Below are 17,529 nucleotides of genomic sequence, written 5' to 3' on the forward strand. Positions count from 1 at the left end.
GACATTACTCGTTGCTAATTAAAATGGTTCATGTAACAAACTTGATAATATGGTATATATTTTGTATTAGTCTCGTGGGTTAGTTGAGTGGTTATTATCAGAGAAGAACTGGAGCAGAATAGTTCAATGTTTTGCTCTAGATACAATAGGAATCAGGAAAGGTTAGTCTTGTTACAAGCCCCAGTCTTATCGTATCCAGTTTATTAAGGCACACTGGCTCCTGTCATGAATTATACTGATGATGAGTAAAATTGTCATCTTCAATTCATATCACTTGCAAATGTTACATTCTAAGGAAAATGTTACTTGGTAAGTACTGAGTTGTAGATTTACAAAGTCAGAAAGTTGGATGTAACTGCTGATACTGATTATGGTAAGTAATCATTCCTTACTGAGGAAATACCTTTCTTTAAATTATAAAGTCATCCATTTTATGCAAAGATGAAAATATAGATAGGCCCTCATATGCCATAATATGATATTAGTAGTTTTAAATATCCAAATAGGAAAAGCTGGATGTCAAAATATGTTTCCATCTTTGCAACCACATATATCAGACTATAGAGTTCTTGTTAGTACCTCCTCTAGTGTTGGAGGGGGGGGCAGAGAACAGAGGTAAAATTAAAACCCTTTTTTTTTTTCAATCTGGCAGATTTTTTTTTTTTAATTTCAAGACACATATTTGCTAAGAGAGGAGATTGGAGTTATTAATTTAAAAATATTTTTAGATCTTCAGATTTTCTTATCCATCCTACCTCCTATTGTTATTGAGAGTTGGCTGTATTTTTCTTTTTCTTCACTCCCTGGCCTGATTTAAGAGACAAGCTGGAGTATTCCAGAAGCATCGAACTCACCATTCTGGGTTCATACAGTGCTAAGAGGCCTAGAGCTGAACCATTCCAGGTGACTTGTGGCTCCAGAATTCTGCTTCTATGCTTTTATGACCATTAGTGACTTAGCAGGTGTCACCTAATAGCAAAATATCAGTCTACCTTTACCCTAATTCACTTAGAATATTAGTAGGCAAAGGAAGACACTGAAGTACGCTGTAGGTACAGCGAAATGAGGGAAAATATTTTAATGACTGTTCTATACTTTCTTTCTAATGTAGTCAATTACAAATAATGTCGATTTGGTTAATTTTTTATTCAACTCAAACCTTCAAACTTAAAATAATATGTGAGAGAATTATTTATCCTAAGAGTTATTTTTATTTAGAACTTACCTGTGTGAGCTATACATCATACAGGTCTTAGAATGATTTTTGCCAAATTTTTAAAAGAAATCAGGTAATATTTTTTTGTTATTTTTTTTCCCTACTCAGTGGAGCACTGTCACTATATGTATTATTTTGGTTTCATTTAAGCCTGGGAAGTAAATTTGTTTTGATGGTATGTAAGTAGTGTTTATTGTAAGCACCTGAGATGAGATGTATATAATTGTTCAGTATTGTAAAAAGTCTACTTTTCCATAATTTCTAGTTCTGTACTTAACATTTTGATAGCAAAACATCACTAAAATATTATAAAAATAAGAATACTTACAGCCACAGGGAACAAGATTCTCCAAAGGACATCGTGCATATCACGGATATGGGTAACCAAACTCCACAGCAGCTGCTGGCAGTGGCTCATGGGGTGGGGGAGAACTTCCGCACACGCTGTGGTACGATGATGTGGCACGCTCTTGTTATCTGCATGAAACTGTGATCTCAGCTATATGTAAAGTCTTGATCTTGTGCATGAGCTTGTGTACTTGTGGCGGGTGACCACATTCTAGTAAAGGAATGTGCTACAACTGTTGACATTAGGCTGTATCTCCCCTGCATGTACCAGTTACGTGTGTTGGTTTTATTCCACTAGTAGTATTATAATGAAGTCATTTTACTTACCAGCCCTTAAACTATATTTCTTGTGCTCCATTTGGTATTGTTTTCTTGATATAGTTATTCTTACATTTAGAGTCTGATAAATTGGTAGTGAACATGGGTTAACTGTAATATAAGTTTAATTTGTCTGTGTAAATATATTTTTTAAGTATTTTTATTAATATGATCATTGGGATCAGGTAAAAAGTCTCTTTCTTAAATTATATAAGCACATTTTCCTGTGTTCTAGAGAAAGATATAGTGCATTTAATTTTTTGCACTTTATTAGATTGATCTGGTATAGAATGTATTTTGAGAAACACTTTAAATATGATCTCCTGCTTGTGTTTTAGATGGAAATGCATAATAAGCAAGATATTTTCGGAATGACATTCTCTTGTTGAGCCAGTTAAAATATAATTCAGGGAATTTGTAGGAGTTCTTCATTATAGAAAGTATCTTCAGATACTTTCAAGAGTTTATATTAAAAATTAAAGAGTTTATATTTCAAGATCAAGAGTTTTTATTGATCTCATGAGTATCTTATTAAATCTTCCTGGCTTTTTGCTCCAATATACAGTTGCAAAATGTTCATTATTGTTACTTCATAGCATGGTAACAGTAATTAAAAGGTACTTTTACTTTTATTCTTAGAGGTAGAAAATACTGATTGGTGCCATCAGAGTGTAGAGATAAACATTTCCCAAATGTATTCTTTGGAATGATTTACTTCATAGGATAACAGACATAGTTAAAGGAGTTACTAGTCTAATATATTTGACCATAATAGGTTGTAATTGGCAGATTTACAGAATAAGTTTTTAAAACCTTTAATACTTTGATGCACATTATGAATATCTAAGAGGAGGATGTCGTTCTGTGGTTTATTTAAGTTTATTTGATATGTTGTCCTTTTGTGGGAGGTGAAGTAACATTCTAGGAATCATATTCTGGAATATGCTAGTATCTATTATCTGTAACATAACTGTGTGAATAAATGGATAGACACTAGACTGAATGATTAGAATACCCTGTTGTTCACCAGCAGCTATATGATATTTACCTGTAACCTTCTGTCTTTGTGAAAGTCTATTGATCTACAATTACTTGTCCTCTTTCTTTCGTCTGATAGTATTAGTACAAAAAGAATAAAACTGAGAGTTGAGTTTTGACAGATTGAGAGATTTCGCCGTGGTCTAGATTTTGACCATCACCTAACGTGTGAGGGAAAGTATTCAGAAAATAAGAGTAAAGTAACAAACCTAATAGCAATATTGAACCCAGAAACTTGCTGGTAGACATTGATATAAGTATCCTTGTCAAATAATTTAGAACAGATCACCCATCAGTACATCCTTGATATCTCATTCTCTACACTAACACTTCAAATCTTAACAAATTAAGGGTATTCCCAGTGAAGAATGGCAGGCCACTAAGATGCTTTCTAGTCTGGAAATGTATTGCCTTTGGATATTTTATCCTTAGTTCTATAGACCTGGAAATTTGACTTTATCTCTCCACCAAATCAGTTACTCAAGGAAAAACTTAATTGTCAATAGTAGAATCTAAGCCAGGTAGACAGTAAGATGTGTATCCTTGCGCAATGCCTGATAGCAGAAAAAAAAAAGATAACTAAATCCCAAACTCATCACTTACAAGCTAACTGGATCTGGGAATACTACTACTGTTCCACTCAGTTTGATGATCTGCTCTCTGCAGTGTCCACTTGTCCCTGCCAACTAGGGTGTTTTGACTTGAAGGAACAGAGAATGTAGCTAATAGTAGCTTCAGCCATAGAATTTTTTTTTTTTTCCAAAAGGAATCTCAGAGGTGGTTATTCTAGAAACATTTCAGCGATATAGTGATCTCATCATGGGCCCTAGTGTGTTGACTTTATCCTTTCTTTGATAACAAGATGGCTCAAAATATCACATTATGATGTGAAAGTTGACATCATATTATCCTCAACACAAAGAAAAAGAGCAGACAAAGAAGCCCTTCCCTCAAATTCCTTAAGCTCATTAGAAGGAAAAAAAATATTTCCAGGATCCTCAATTTAAATTTCTGCTCATTTCTAATTGAACAGAACACAATCACGTGAACACCCCTAGACTAAGAGAGAACAGAACAGAAAGGATTACAAGACAGGCTTTGATGTGCCATGATTTAGCAACCTCAGCTGATATGCTAGAAGTTAATGAAAAAAGTGAAACATCTGCAGCACAGTTTTTCCTGGTGAACCATTTACAAAGTTTGCGATTCCACTTTCCTTATTTCTAGGCTCTACTAGTATGGAGAGGCCTTAATACCCAACAGAATATTGCACCAGACACACAATTCAAATTGATTGCAGAGAGTACTTTTTTTTTTTTTTTGCCACTTTATAGCTCTTCCCATCCCTGAGTAAACAGGAAAAAAGGGTATGAAGATAGGCAATTATCCTGTGGTTGAGATGATGAAGCCCAGTTACCAGGAGGAGATAGTTACTACATTCAGTGGGGAAAACAGGGAACTATAAGTAGAAGCCAGGAGATGTCTTAGAGTTCTTTCTAATACTACCATAGTTCATGTTAAAAGTAACTTTTTAAAAAAAATCACAGTGATTCTAGATGGTCAGGGTTTAAATCCTGTCACCTTAGACTCCTCAATCATCTGGAAAGGGTGACTCCATTCCCAGCTTCAAGAGTTGAAAATAGATTATTTCAAGCTAATTATGTTTAATGCCATTCCCCTTGGATCAGTGACATCCATGCAATCCAGTTCTGACCTAAGAAATTGGGGGAGAGGGATGTTTTAGGCTTTGAGTAGAGATAAAGGGATGTAACACTGTGTGTGTGTGTGTGTGTGTGTGTTCACATGTGCAAGTGTGTGCCTCTGGTCAGTAATATATGAGGATGTAATGGTAGAAGCACCTGCAGCCATCTTGCAGCCATGAGAGTTCTTAGCAACACACTGAGAATAGCACATTAGAAAGAAAGAATTGGGTCTATGATGACAGGTGTGAGCTTAACAGTTCTTGGGCCACATTAGTTTGAACCAAACTAATTTGGGGTTATATAATACTAAGCATAAATTATTTTTATAAAAAATAAGCATTGGTAATTTAATTAATTTTATCCTTATTTGCCAATGAGAATTCAATCAGAGTCAAGTGTAGATCTAGGAATTTGGACTAGAGGGAAGAGTAAGGGTACAGTATTTTAATGAAGATATTTTAGCACCACAGTGTCCATAGGGCCAAAGCCAAATTGAAAAATGGGAAATGCTAACATGAACAAGATGTTTTCATCTTTGAATTTTGTTGCCAATATAGAAATACACCTAGAGACTTTGCAATTTTGTAATATTTCAAGTACATTTCAAAAAAAAATGTTTGCCTTTCATTTTCTTATCATACACGATCTGATCACCTTGATACACCGAGTGCGTCTTTGTCTTATGTGACCACAATATCAGTAAAACCTGACATCACTTTCTAGATTGAAGTTCTCAGCTTTGATGTCACAGGAGATGTCACTCCAAAATATGAGTACTTTATTAGACATCTGAAAGACAGTCTTTCTTCCGTTCTTGGATGGCCTCAATTGTATGCCATCCATCAGTTTAATTGTACCTTTTGAAATATGGGAGTGTGAAGGAAGCAGTACACTAAAAGCATTTTTGTAAACCAACTAACTATAGCGCACATTCATCCATAAGATAATGTAATTTTTTTTCTTTCATATCATAAAATGTTTAGAGGTGCCTTGTTTATAATCAAAGTCTTACGATCTTTGTGAACTACTTTTGGCTATTAGCAGTTAATTATATCATCTGATTGACATGCTGCCTTTTATTATTTAGACTGCTGACTCTGACCTTTGAGAGTTTATACTTTGAGGCATTTCAGAGTATATTGGAATTTTGGCCCATCTCAAGGTTTTGTTGTTGTTGTGTTATTGTCGCTTTTCTCCTTAGTTGAATTATAAAATCCTAAAAAGTTTATAGCTCGTCTTAAAGTCATCCAGAAGCTTTGTAAAGATAGATTCAAACATTTATTCAGTAAATATTAAGTATCTCTGCTTATTATATGACTTTGATCTTGGGCAGATTATTTAACCTCTCTATGCTTTACTTTCTCCATCTTAAAATGGGGCAATAAAAAATGGGGTAATAATGGTATACAATGGTAGTATTGTAAAGATTAAGTAAAATAATATGTTAAATGCACGGTACTGCTAAGTGCTCGCCAGCATGTAACTCTAGTTCAACTACAACAGCCTGTGTTCCTAAGAGCCAGGCACCGCTCTGTGTTTTGGGGTTCTTCTTCCTGGGATTGTTGGGAGCCTGGTAGGTAAATACTTGTTCTTCATGAATATGTATTAGTCACACCAACATCTCCTAGCTTAGCCTTTAATTGTATTTCCTTCTATCTGATGAGCAATGTCTTAACATATACAGTAACATTTTGCTTAAATGATACTGTTTAGTTTTACCTTTTTGAGGACATTTTAAGTAATAATTAGGGCTCCAAAGTTATGTTCAAACATGTGTCTTGGTTGAAATAATAGTATGATTAGCCAATACTTTACTGCATGAATAAGTATATACACAGGCTGGCCATGAAACTACCATTCAAATCCCAACTTGCTTCTCTGCTTGTCTATCAAGATTTTAGGGGTGTTTAAATGCTTAACTAAAAATTGTCAAAGCTGATAAAATATCTATAAATGTACCTAGAATCATATGATAAAAGTATAATTTGTGGGCCTCCCAGGTGGCGCAGCGGTTGAGCGCTGGGTTGCGAAGCTGCCCACAGCCTCTGCAGCGCCGGTTCGATCCCAGGCCGCTGGGTGAGGGTCCCACACGGCGCGTAGACCTCTCCTGCCGCCCACTGCTCCCATCAGCAGTGTACTTGGTCAGTCTGCCTGCTCTGCTCTCCCCTCTGGCTCTGGTGAATTCTCTCACCCTCCCACACTTCTGACTGTACCCAGTGCATGTATAAATAAATAAATAAATCTTTTAAAAAAAAAAAAAAGTATAATTTGTATTTGTGAAGGTAAAGTTAGTTATTTAAATATACATTAAATATATATACACATTGAAAATACATTATTTGTAAAAAAAGAAAATACATTATTTGTGTGACTTTTTTTTAATAAAGCAGGATTCTAAATTAACTAGCACTGGCATTCAGATGTGTTATTTTCTCATTGTTTGAATTATTGATCATGCCTTAACCTAATAGTTTAGCTTCTTATTTTGATTAAAATGCTTTCTAATTTATAGACAGATTAAGATAAAAAAGGCTTTTCCAAAAAGCTTATGCCTCATCTACCAGCAACTTTTGTCCTTAGTAATTGCGGGAATGATTGTTATGTTTAATTACTAGTAGTTATCATTTAGGAAGTATCTGCACATTCATCTTACCGATCTATGTCACAGTGTGTTTTGGGAACGGGCACTTGAGAACTCACAGTATGACTTTTTCTGTTTGAGTCTCTTAGAACTGACTGAGAGGGACTTTTTATTGTTACTAAAACCTTAAACAATGAAATTAATGTATTTTTGTCTGATGTCATTATTTTTTCTCCTTTGAAAAAGGAGAAAGATCTGACCTACACCTTTCCTCCATTTTTCCGGGACTCCACTGGAGGAGATTTTCCATTTTCCTTTCGGTTTTCTCTTTCTTAAATCTTCCTCCATTATTTTGACTTTCCCGTTGACATCTTCCAGCTACAAATAATTTAGGGTATATGTATGACTCTTTTTAGCAACCCCTCTGCATTGTGTACTTTCAATATATCATAAGACCTCCATAAATTGTACTTAGAAGATGAAGTCCTTGCCAACTCAAACAAGGTTTATAAATAAGCAGATTTCACTTCATCTCCCATACTCAAAACTGAACAATATGACTCTTCACTGACCTCCAGATAAAATGCCCTGTTCTGACCATTTCCAGTAAGTAACGGTACCAGAGAGAATTGGCTAATGGGATATCGGCGCTTTCTCTTCAGAATTGCCACCGCCCTCCAGTAAACACAGACGCTGTTTACTCTCTACTTCCTAGGGAAGAGACACAACTGAAATCTGCAGATCAGCTTTCAAATTGGCACCACAATAATCTTCATATTTCTTTCCCAATTTTCATTTGTCCCTTTCCTCGGAGTTGTAAGGCAGAGAGCCTTCTAAAGCCAAGACACGGACATCTCAGTCAGGAGAAAATACTACTTAGACCTCTTAAGAAATAATCTTTCTACGTAGGATAACTCATCAAACCTGGACATAGTTATTAATGTTAGCATTTCATTCTAGTGACTGATAGGAATAACATTTTAATACTTGTGAGCATTTCACATTACCATGAATAAGAGCATGTGGGACATTTCTGAAGCGTGTGCTGCAGGTCACTGTCATATGGCCTAGCACCTGACAGGGAGAAAGCTTTGCAAAGCTCAGTGGGTAGGATGATGTGAAATGATGAGCTAACAATCTAGATACTCCACCTTAAACTTTCCCGTCAAGTATTCTGCATGTGTTTTGCTACAGGTAGAAAGCAAGGTGTTGACATTTTTTATTTGCAGAGTAAATATCCCCAGATGAATTTTACCCATTCATGCTCTGTGTAGGGTTTTTTTTTTTCCCCATAACTATAGAACATATGTTCTTTAATGAAATAGGGAGAGTGAGAACTGCTGGGCTAAACAAAAATGACTAGGTTTTATACTCTCCTTAGTAACTCTGCAAGCACAGGTTCTCAGAGCAGGCATGTCAACAGCTGCATTTTTCAAACAAGACAATGGGGGTACTCCCATCTGACCTCTAGAGGGCCGCCCTCGGCCGTACTAATTCTTTTTTACTACCTAGGGAATAAAGTTTCCTGACATATAATGGATCACCTAATCTTGGCATTTCTTGTAGTGTCAACATGTTGCATTTCACTATGGTTTGAAGAGTTGTCCTCTTTCAACGACAATATGTAATTGCTTTGTATACCCTTTTCATTTACTTCCATGTAAGAGCCTCTAGGACATTGTTCTGCTGTCTTCATTACATGCTCCCTCATTGATTCTTATTCACAACCCTTAATCTGTATCTTCAGCCATCATTTTTTTCTTTATATCTTATTATAATTGTCAGCTGCCTACTGTGCCCTTCAGTATATAAATCATCACCGGAAATGCAGTATGTCTAAGACCAAATGCATCACTGTTTCCTTCAAATCAGCTCTGTTTGTTGTTTTCAGTCATATCCTCCTTCATCTAAGCCAGAAGCATCAGTTATCTTCATTTTTCACTTTTCATTTTCTCTTGATTCATGAGCCAGTATTTTGACAAGTGTTGTCATTCTAATTTTGAAATATGTAGCTTATGGATTTTTGTATAATTTTTTTATAACAGAATTTCCTCTGCATTTCAATTGCTTTTCCATGTTCAAGCCCGGATAGTTATAGTAACCTCCTGTCTACTTTCCCTTCCACTGTTTCTCTTCACATTGTCAAATTTACATTGCAGTCTATCACTTCACATTAAAAAGCCCTCAAATGTTTCCAGTTACATGTAAGGTAGGGAATAAATATCTTACCCTGAAATTTAGCACTATTTCCATTGCAGTCAAGTTCTAGACTTCTTTTCAAGCCCAAAATAATTCTCCCTTTTTCATGAAGGAAGCCAAATATTTGAAAATTTAATAAAGCTTTTGCTCATATAATAAATGTAATATTTTCTGAAATATCCCTCATTCTGAGCTATCTGAATCCCTACCATTACTTTATTTTTCCTACTGTTTCTTTAAGTGTATAATGAAGAAAACTTTATCCAGATGTTCTCTCCTGCAGCGATTCTTCCTTTTATTGACGTAGTGAATGCTTATTTTTCATATCCCTTCATTTAGGTTTTGTTTTACTGTCTTATATCACTGATTTGTTGTATACGTATATTTTTCTTATTTGCCTCATTTTCCGAGATAAACGAAATTTTCTTAGAGTAAAACTCTGCTTTACTTCTCAGTGTCTGTCACTGAATACCTTGCATATAATACCTTGTATGAATATATTTTAAATGAAGATGTAGATGATTTGTTTATTTATTTTTTAAAGATTTATAAGAGCTGGGGTATAGTACATCCAGAGGCGTGGGAGGGTGAGAGGATTCACCAGAGACAGAGCAGGGAGCAGTACGGGCAGATGGACTAAAAGCACTGCTGAGGGGAGCAGCAGGCAAGATGGGAGAGGTCTGCCATGCCATGTGGGTATCTCCCTGGCTGGCCAGGAATCAAACCAGTGCTGCAGAGGCTGCGGACAGCTTCTCAGTGCTGCATTCTACCTGCTGCGCCACCAAGGAGGCCCTAAGTTTATTTATTTATTTTAAAGATTTATTTATTCACACATACAAGAACTGGGATAGAGGCCAGATGTGCGGGAGGATGAGAGGATTCACCAGAGAGAGAGTGGGGAACAGAATAGGCAGACTGACTGAAATACTCTGCTGAGGGGAGCAGCGGGTAAGACAGGAGAGGTCTGCGCGCCATGTGGGTAGCTCCCTGGCTGGCCGGGATCACACGCATGCTGCAGAGGCTGTGGACAGCTTCACAGTGCTGCGCTCAACCACCTGTGCCACCAGAGGAGACCCCCTAAATTTATTTTTTTTCCTAAATTTATTTTTGATTTGATATTTTAGAAATTTTTTAAAACAGTATATACATACCTATATGAATATACACACAGACTTACATATATCTAGTTTACCAGTTACTCAATGGGCATTTTCATAATAGGAATTTTTTATGTATCCCTCTGTAACTTTCCTTTAAAACTTTTTCAAAATCCATCTTTGTCCATTGCTCCCTTTCAGCTGACACGAATTTACCTTTATGTATGGAGTCAACTCATTATAATAAGTCTGACATCATCAAGATTTATCTCAAGGTTATATGACAGAAATGTCTCAGGATTATCCCCAAGTGGAGAAAAAAGGAACTATACTATAGTTGTTACAATTCTGTAATTTTAAAAGCTGAACAGAGTAAGTTTTGTATCATTGGGTTAAAATTTATATAATTAAGCAAAGTAGTAATAAATTTGAGGGTTAAGCTTGCTTTGAAACTGTAAAAAAGAATAATAAAAATTGAATCAGGCAAATAACAACAATGAGCAGGGGCACTGGGGAAGCAAACTTTCAAAATAAGTATGTTAAAAATTGTATATATACATGCTTCTGGGAAGAAGTTCTGTAGCTTTCATCAGCTTAAGAGCCTCACTAAAACTACACAGTGTCTGTTTTTACCATGACAAGCCTTTCGGATGCCTTAAAGTCATGATCTTTTTTTTCTTTTCTAATTATCTTCTTCTTTGGGCCTAATATCCCTATATTCCTCAACTCTTCCTAGCATAACCGGAATTCTAGATTCTTCACAGTCTTATCACGTCCTGATTTCCTTTATCCAGATAGTTCTAGTTTGTCAACAAGGCATATAAAATGTAACATCCAGAACTGGACTAATTATTCTGTTAATCATGTAGATAATAGTGAGCTACAACCTTTTTCTGGAAACTATATTAATATATACATGATTTCCTTTGTGTGAGAGATTTCCCTGCCCCCCGTTACACACACATACACACACACACAAACGCACACTCTCTCTGTCTCTCTCTCTCTCTTTCTCTCTGTCGCTCTGCTGAGAGTTCTAGTCCTGATTAATGACTAATGTGTTATGTGATCTATGGGCCTGTCCGTCCCATTCTCCCAAAACCTTATTAAAAATGAGAAATACTTTTACCATTTATTAAATAAATGTATGCTTATTCAAAAGATCTCATGGCATGGTTTCTTCAGTATTTCACTGCTTGCATAACAAGATAGGAATTCAGAGGGTTGTCGGCTTGCTTACTGAACAATTTAATCTGGTCTGGTGCCTTTTATTTGTATGCCTTTACCCTTCACTTTGACAGCCTTTCCAGTTAACCTTCCCTTCCAGAGGAATTCCAGGTTAGAAACTGATGCCTCCCTTCCTCATAAAACCAATAGAGCTGACTGACTTCAAGCTGTGTGCCCGATTTAGCAGTGGGTTTAAAACTGTATGCACTTACTCTGTATTTGATTGATTTTTAAGAATTCAAGTTAACTTAGATTTTAAATTCTCAAACCATATATTTCACAGAAAAAGAAATGGCCAACAGTACAGTTTTCCAGTGCCTGCCTGAGAGAAATAGCAATGTGCACTTTTAACTATCATCGAATGATATTAAAATGCCATATGTCATGTAACTGGAGAAATATTTCCTCTTTAATGGACCATGGTAGTGGGGGGGGTTATTTTATATAATTTTTAGAAGTAGATTACAGTGACTTCGACATATCTTAACTATTGATTTGCACATAGGCATGACAAGCCTATTAAATAATGCTTAATTGACATTCCTTTGTGTTTGAATCACGTGGACTGAAATTAAGCACCAGAAATACTTCTGAAATATTGTTATTCTTTTAAATATTATTCTTTTGGAAAAAATAAACCTGTTTAATTTTTTAAGTAGATCAACTAAATATACAGTCAACTCTCGATTATTCACACGACTGGAGGAAAGGATGGAAGAAGCATTCCCATTTCTCTCGTTCCTGCCCCCTCAGACAATTGCTGATCTCATTCCAAACAAAATTTTTGGCTTTCCATCTTGATCACGTTACATTGTGTCCAGGATGCAGTTGAGTGGAGTGGACGAAAAAGTTTCATATTATCACATTCTGTTCTTTATTAATACATTTTTAAAATCAGTGCATGGCTATTGTACTATTAAAATTCACACAAGAATTTGATAGCATTGCTATTAGGCTATTGTGCTGGTGGCTCATACGATTAGTTTTATATAAAAAACTTACCTTTGAATTACAATTTACAGACAATTACAACTTTTCAAAAGCATTACCGCATGGTACCAAATTGCTTTAAAAAATTTTAATATAAAAATTTTATGAGTTTTATCTTGAAGAGTTTTATAAAAATTCTTCCAACTTTTTGAATTCTTGATATATATATTTCTCAGTACTGTGTAAGTGTTTGTAAAGGGAAGAAATGCTGAAGGAATTTATGTGTAAAAACAATATGTTGCGTGTATATAATACGTCATTTTCTCTACCAATTAGCAGCACACACTGTGCTATTATCCAGACATGAGCATTCATGGGAATGCATGTATCTGGATAACAGTGAGTTGAAATAAATATACCTGCCTTTTATTTCAATAACTGCACATTCAAATCCACATAAGGCATTTATTTGAATGTGGCCTCCATATACATGAGGGAGCATTGGTTTCAGTGTTTTGATTTTTTTGTTGTTGTTGATGTTTTGTTGTTTTTGATTTAAATCTAAAGTAGGTACAAACTTATGGTAATGCTTCTCTGGAAAACTGTGCATGCAGAGAAAAGGAAATTCAAAGATAAATCCTATGAAAAACATTGAAATTGCTTTGTCTTATGATGCTTTGCCTCTGTGTGTATTGGAGCTAAATTCTTATAGAATGTAGCAATGCTTAAAGCCAAAGTGTATACAGCCCATAAATCAGCTTGGAACTGTGCCTACTTTATTTTAAATTAATAATTTAATTCTTTTTCTTTTTCAGAATGAAAGTATTAAGCTTTCATTTGGAGAATCTTTTTTTTTTTTTCCCAAGAAACCATTTCCTTGAAAAATGTATTAGAACATATAGCTAAACTTTAAGCAATCATTAGCAGTGGAAGTGTTTGTTTCAGGGCTTATTTTAAAATCGATGTAATAGTCTCTCCTCTTCTTCACCCCATTTAGACCATATTCCCGTATAGTTAGTTTTAACTGACGTGAGCCATATAATTGAATTAGGATTTCTTTAGGAATCTAACTTTGAATTTCCTACTTTTCATTGCATGGAAACTATCAACCACAAATAATTTTCAGTGTAAGTTCTAGCTTGTATTTTGCATGGTTAAAGCTATTAAAAGTCTATTAATGCCAAAAAAAATTTATAGCTATTGTTCCACTGTTGCCTTCAACTTTCAGTGTTGAAGTTATAAATAAAGACTGGTTTTATTTATATGGATTTGTCTTCTTCTCTTAGGGAGTGAACTACTTTATGGCCAAGGGTATCCTTGATGATTCACCAAAGGAAATAGCAAAGTTTATCTTCTGTACAAGAACACTAAATTGGAAAAAACTGAGGATCTATCTTGATGAAAGGTAAAAAAAAAATTAAGTTTTCATCAGAAATGAATTAAGTAATGCTTTTAATGAATATTTTATTTTATTTTGTTTTACTTTAAAAAACTGTATCATGTAACAGTCACCTAGCTGCAAAATTGAGTAAAGACAGGGTAGAGATTTGTATATATTTCAAAGCATTTGTTTTGCAAGCTTTACTTACTGATGCGATAGTTGCCATTGTAGAAGTTAAAAAAAAGCCCATGCACACTTGCAAACTGGAAGCCCAGCATCTTTGTAATAGCAAGCCCAGATGTTTAAACAACTTAAAGTTCTGAATTCTGAAACTGTCCATGTAAAAATCATATAGAGGGGCCCTCCCTGGTGGCACAAGGGGTTAAGATGCAGCACTATGAAGCTATCCGCAGCCTCTGCAACACGAGTTTGATCCCTGTCCAGGGAGGTGACCCACATGACACAGCAGACCTCTCCTGACTTACATGCTGCTCCCCTCAGCATTGTATTTCAGTAGATCTGCCTATTCTGCTCCCCACTCTGTCTCTGGTGAATCCTCTCACCCCCCACACCTCTGGCCTATACCCCAGTTCTTATATGCATAAATAAATAAATCTTAAAAAAAATATAGAAAAACTGTACAAATCGTAGACATACAAGGTATACATATATTGGATATTTGCATGTAGATGCTACACAAAAGTCATTTACAAGCTTATAGGATTAGCTGATGTGATAATAAATAAAGTATTTTTATCCAAAAAATGACTTTTTCTTAATCACTTCTTAAAAGAGAGAAAAGTTAACCAGATCTGTATTTTTTTTTCTTTCTTTTTCTACTAGGAGAGACGTCTTGGATGACCTTGTAACCTTGCATAATTTTAGAAATCAATTCTTACCCAATGCACTGAGAGAATTTTTTCGTCACATCCATGCCCCTGAAGAGCGTGGGGAGTATCTTGAAACTCTAATAACAAAGTTCTCACATAGATTCTGTGCTTGTAACCCTGATTTAATGAGAGAACTTGGCCTTAGTCCTGGTAAGAAAATAATGAATTTTTTTCTACCTCCCTCCCCCTAACTTCCCCCACCATCACCAGGTAAAACAGTATATGAGGGATTTTCCTCACTAAAGGGAAAAAATGCTTCAAGTAACTGCAAATACTTATACTTGTTTTACTGCTTGTAGCAGTGATAGCTTTAGTTTGTCACAGATATCAGTTTTATATAGTAATATGAACTCAACTGTATAAATTCTTTAAAATTATTCTTGTTTGAGCACTGACCTATCTTACTAGCCTAATTTTGAAAGCTTTGAATAATCCACATATTGCATAGGTGACATACTGAATTTTTCTACTACAGTGTATTTTTAGTACAATTAGTTTTCACTGTGTGTGGATATATGATAGAGCCTACATGACCTATGAATTGCTTTCATGTGATAGTTTTATTTATCACTTCATATCAAAAGTTTTGTGTTTATCTTATAAGCTATTGTGCTAAAAATTAATCAGAGAGTATAAAACATTCACTTATATGAAATTTTTGGGTATACTTTTGTAAGACAATGTTTAATTTTGCTTTATTCAGGCTAGAATTTTGAAATATAAAAATATATAAATGAAAAATAAAACATCATAGTAACAGGCATTAAATAATCATATCAAGTAGCAGTGGCATCATTCAGTGTGTTACTCTTTTAATAGCAAACATCAACTATTGCCCTGAGCTTATATAAAAAAGAAAATGTTTTGTTGCCAAATGCTCAGATTCATCTATCTTTTCCTCTAAAGATATGACTTTGAGATTAATATGTAAATTCTAGACCTTTAAAATGTGTGTCTCAAATGAGAATATTAATTGAATAGTCTCATAAGTTATTTACATTTTATTTTCTATACCAAGTTAATGCATTTTCTTGTCATTAGAGATACTTTCAACTTAATGTTTTACAAAAGGATATGTAAATAAATGTCACTTTTCTTTAGAGGCGGGAAATAAATATTAACAGTACAAATGCATTTTATGGGAGGGTGAATGGGAATATCATGTTTGAAAGCAAGGGTGAAAATAAAGCCAAATCTGAAATTTTTATATTTAGAGTTTTCACTGTAAACTACTAAATTATTCTCAAGTTCTGATTTGGAGAAAATGCTAACTGAATTAGTGTTTGGAATCATCAACTGTACTTGTTTTCCAGACTGAGGAGGTGCCCTAGACCCAGAACTTTCAGTGCTAAAAGTGGAGGAGGCCCAGGCAAAGTCAGATGAGCTGGTCATCTTATGTTTAGCTTATAACCTTGAGATCTTAAAATTATGAACACTTGGCACTATATCATGCCTGCGCGACCACAAAACTCCCCGTAACTTGAATTGTTTCTTTTTCCTTCCAGATGCTGTCTATGTGCTGTGCTACTCTTTAATTCTACTTTCCATTGACCTCACTAGCCCTCATGTGAAGAATAAAATGTCAAAAAGAGAATTTATTCGAAATACCCGACGTGCTGCTCAAAACATTAGTGAAGATTTTGTAGGACACCTTTATGACAACATCTACCTTATTGGCCACGTGGCTGCATAAGAGCACAATTGCTAGGACTTCAACTTTTAACTTCAAACTAAAGCTACCAAGGACTGACTTAGCAGATATGGGGGTTACATTAGTGCTGGGCATTCTAGCCTCTGTGTACAATCAAGCTGGAGTGTACAACTTTTTTTCTCTTTCTCTGCTTTATTTTTTAATAATTTCCTTGGGGAACTAAAGAATTTTGTAGAATTTTTCTTCCATTTGCTCATCATGTTTTGCACAAAGCAGAGCCACTGTCTGACACAGCTATTTAAGAATGTTAAACTGACATTATGCTCTAAAAAATGGGATATGTGTGTGTTAGATTTGCCTGAAAAACTTTATTCATTTCTATTCTTTTTTAAAATACCATGTAATGTATACATATTTAACTAAAGAGATTTATAATCATAATTATTTTATTGTAAATATTTTGACTAAAGTCTTTCCTTTTTCTCTCAAACTGACTTCTGAAATTTATTTGATTCTGATCTGTGATTATTGTCTTTGGAAAAGCTGAACGTGACTTCACATGGAAGCCAATACCAGCTTCTCTTTCCTTTGAACTTTGAAAGGAGTATTAATTTGTTACTACTGACTATGCAAAACTTGCATTTATTTTTATATAATCACTTGAATTTTTCATTTTTAAAACTGTGTAGTTAAATCTCAGTAAGTTATTTAAACCACTTAAGATAGCAAACTTAAATCTAAGATTTACAAATATAATAATATAGTGTTATTAGAACTCTAGTAAACCTTTGGTTATATCTGAAATAGTCAAACTTCATTATCCTGCTAATCTTGATAATTTCTGTTCAGAATCTGTTGAGAAGAAAATACTGAGAATGATAGTATGCATTCACTCAGTCATTCTTTCACTCATTCATTCAGTATTCTCCAGGGTTTTCCATGTGCTAAGC

The 17,529-nt window shown here is 34.8% G+C and overlaps 1 protein-coding gene across 2 annotated transcripts in view; it reads left to right on the forward strand.

Annotated features, from left to right (window-relative positions):
• FBXO8 (F-box protein 8) overlaps nt 1–16,621 on the forward strand; it is a gene marked incomplete at both ends in the record, with an annotated part of 41,848 nt that extends 25,227 nt beyond the window's left edge. The window contains 4 exons of one of the 2 annotated variants that reach the window (XM_084231982.1): nt 1,536–1,665; nt 13,944–14,062; nt 14,882–15,078; nt 16,434–16,621. In XM_084231982.1, coding sequence (XP_084088108.1) covers nt 1,536–1,665; nt 13,944–14,062; nt 14,882–15,078; nt 16,434–16,621 — 634 coding nt within the window. The remainder of the gene's footprint in view (nt 1–1,535; nt 1,666–13,943; nt 14,063–14,881; nt 15,079–16,433) is intronic. The other variant, XM_084231983.1, reaches the window with a different exon arrangement.
• Between the last annotated feature and the right edge of the window lie 908 nt (nt 16,622–17,529).

Source organism: Talpa europaea (genome assembly GCF_964194135.1).
Source record: "Talpa europaea genome assembly, chromosome: 4".
Taxonomy (NCBI): Eukaryota; Metazoa; Chordata; class Mammalia; order Eulipotyphla; family Talpidae; genus Talpa; species Talpa europaea.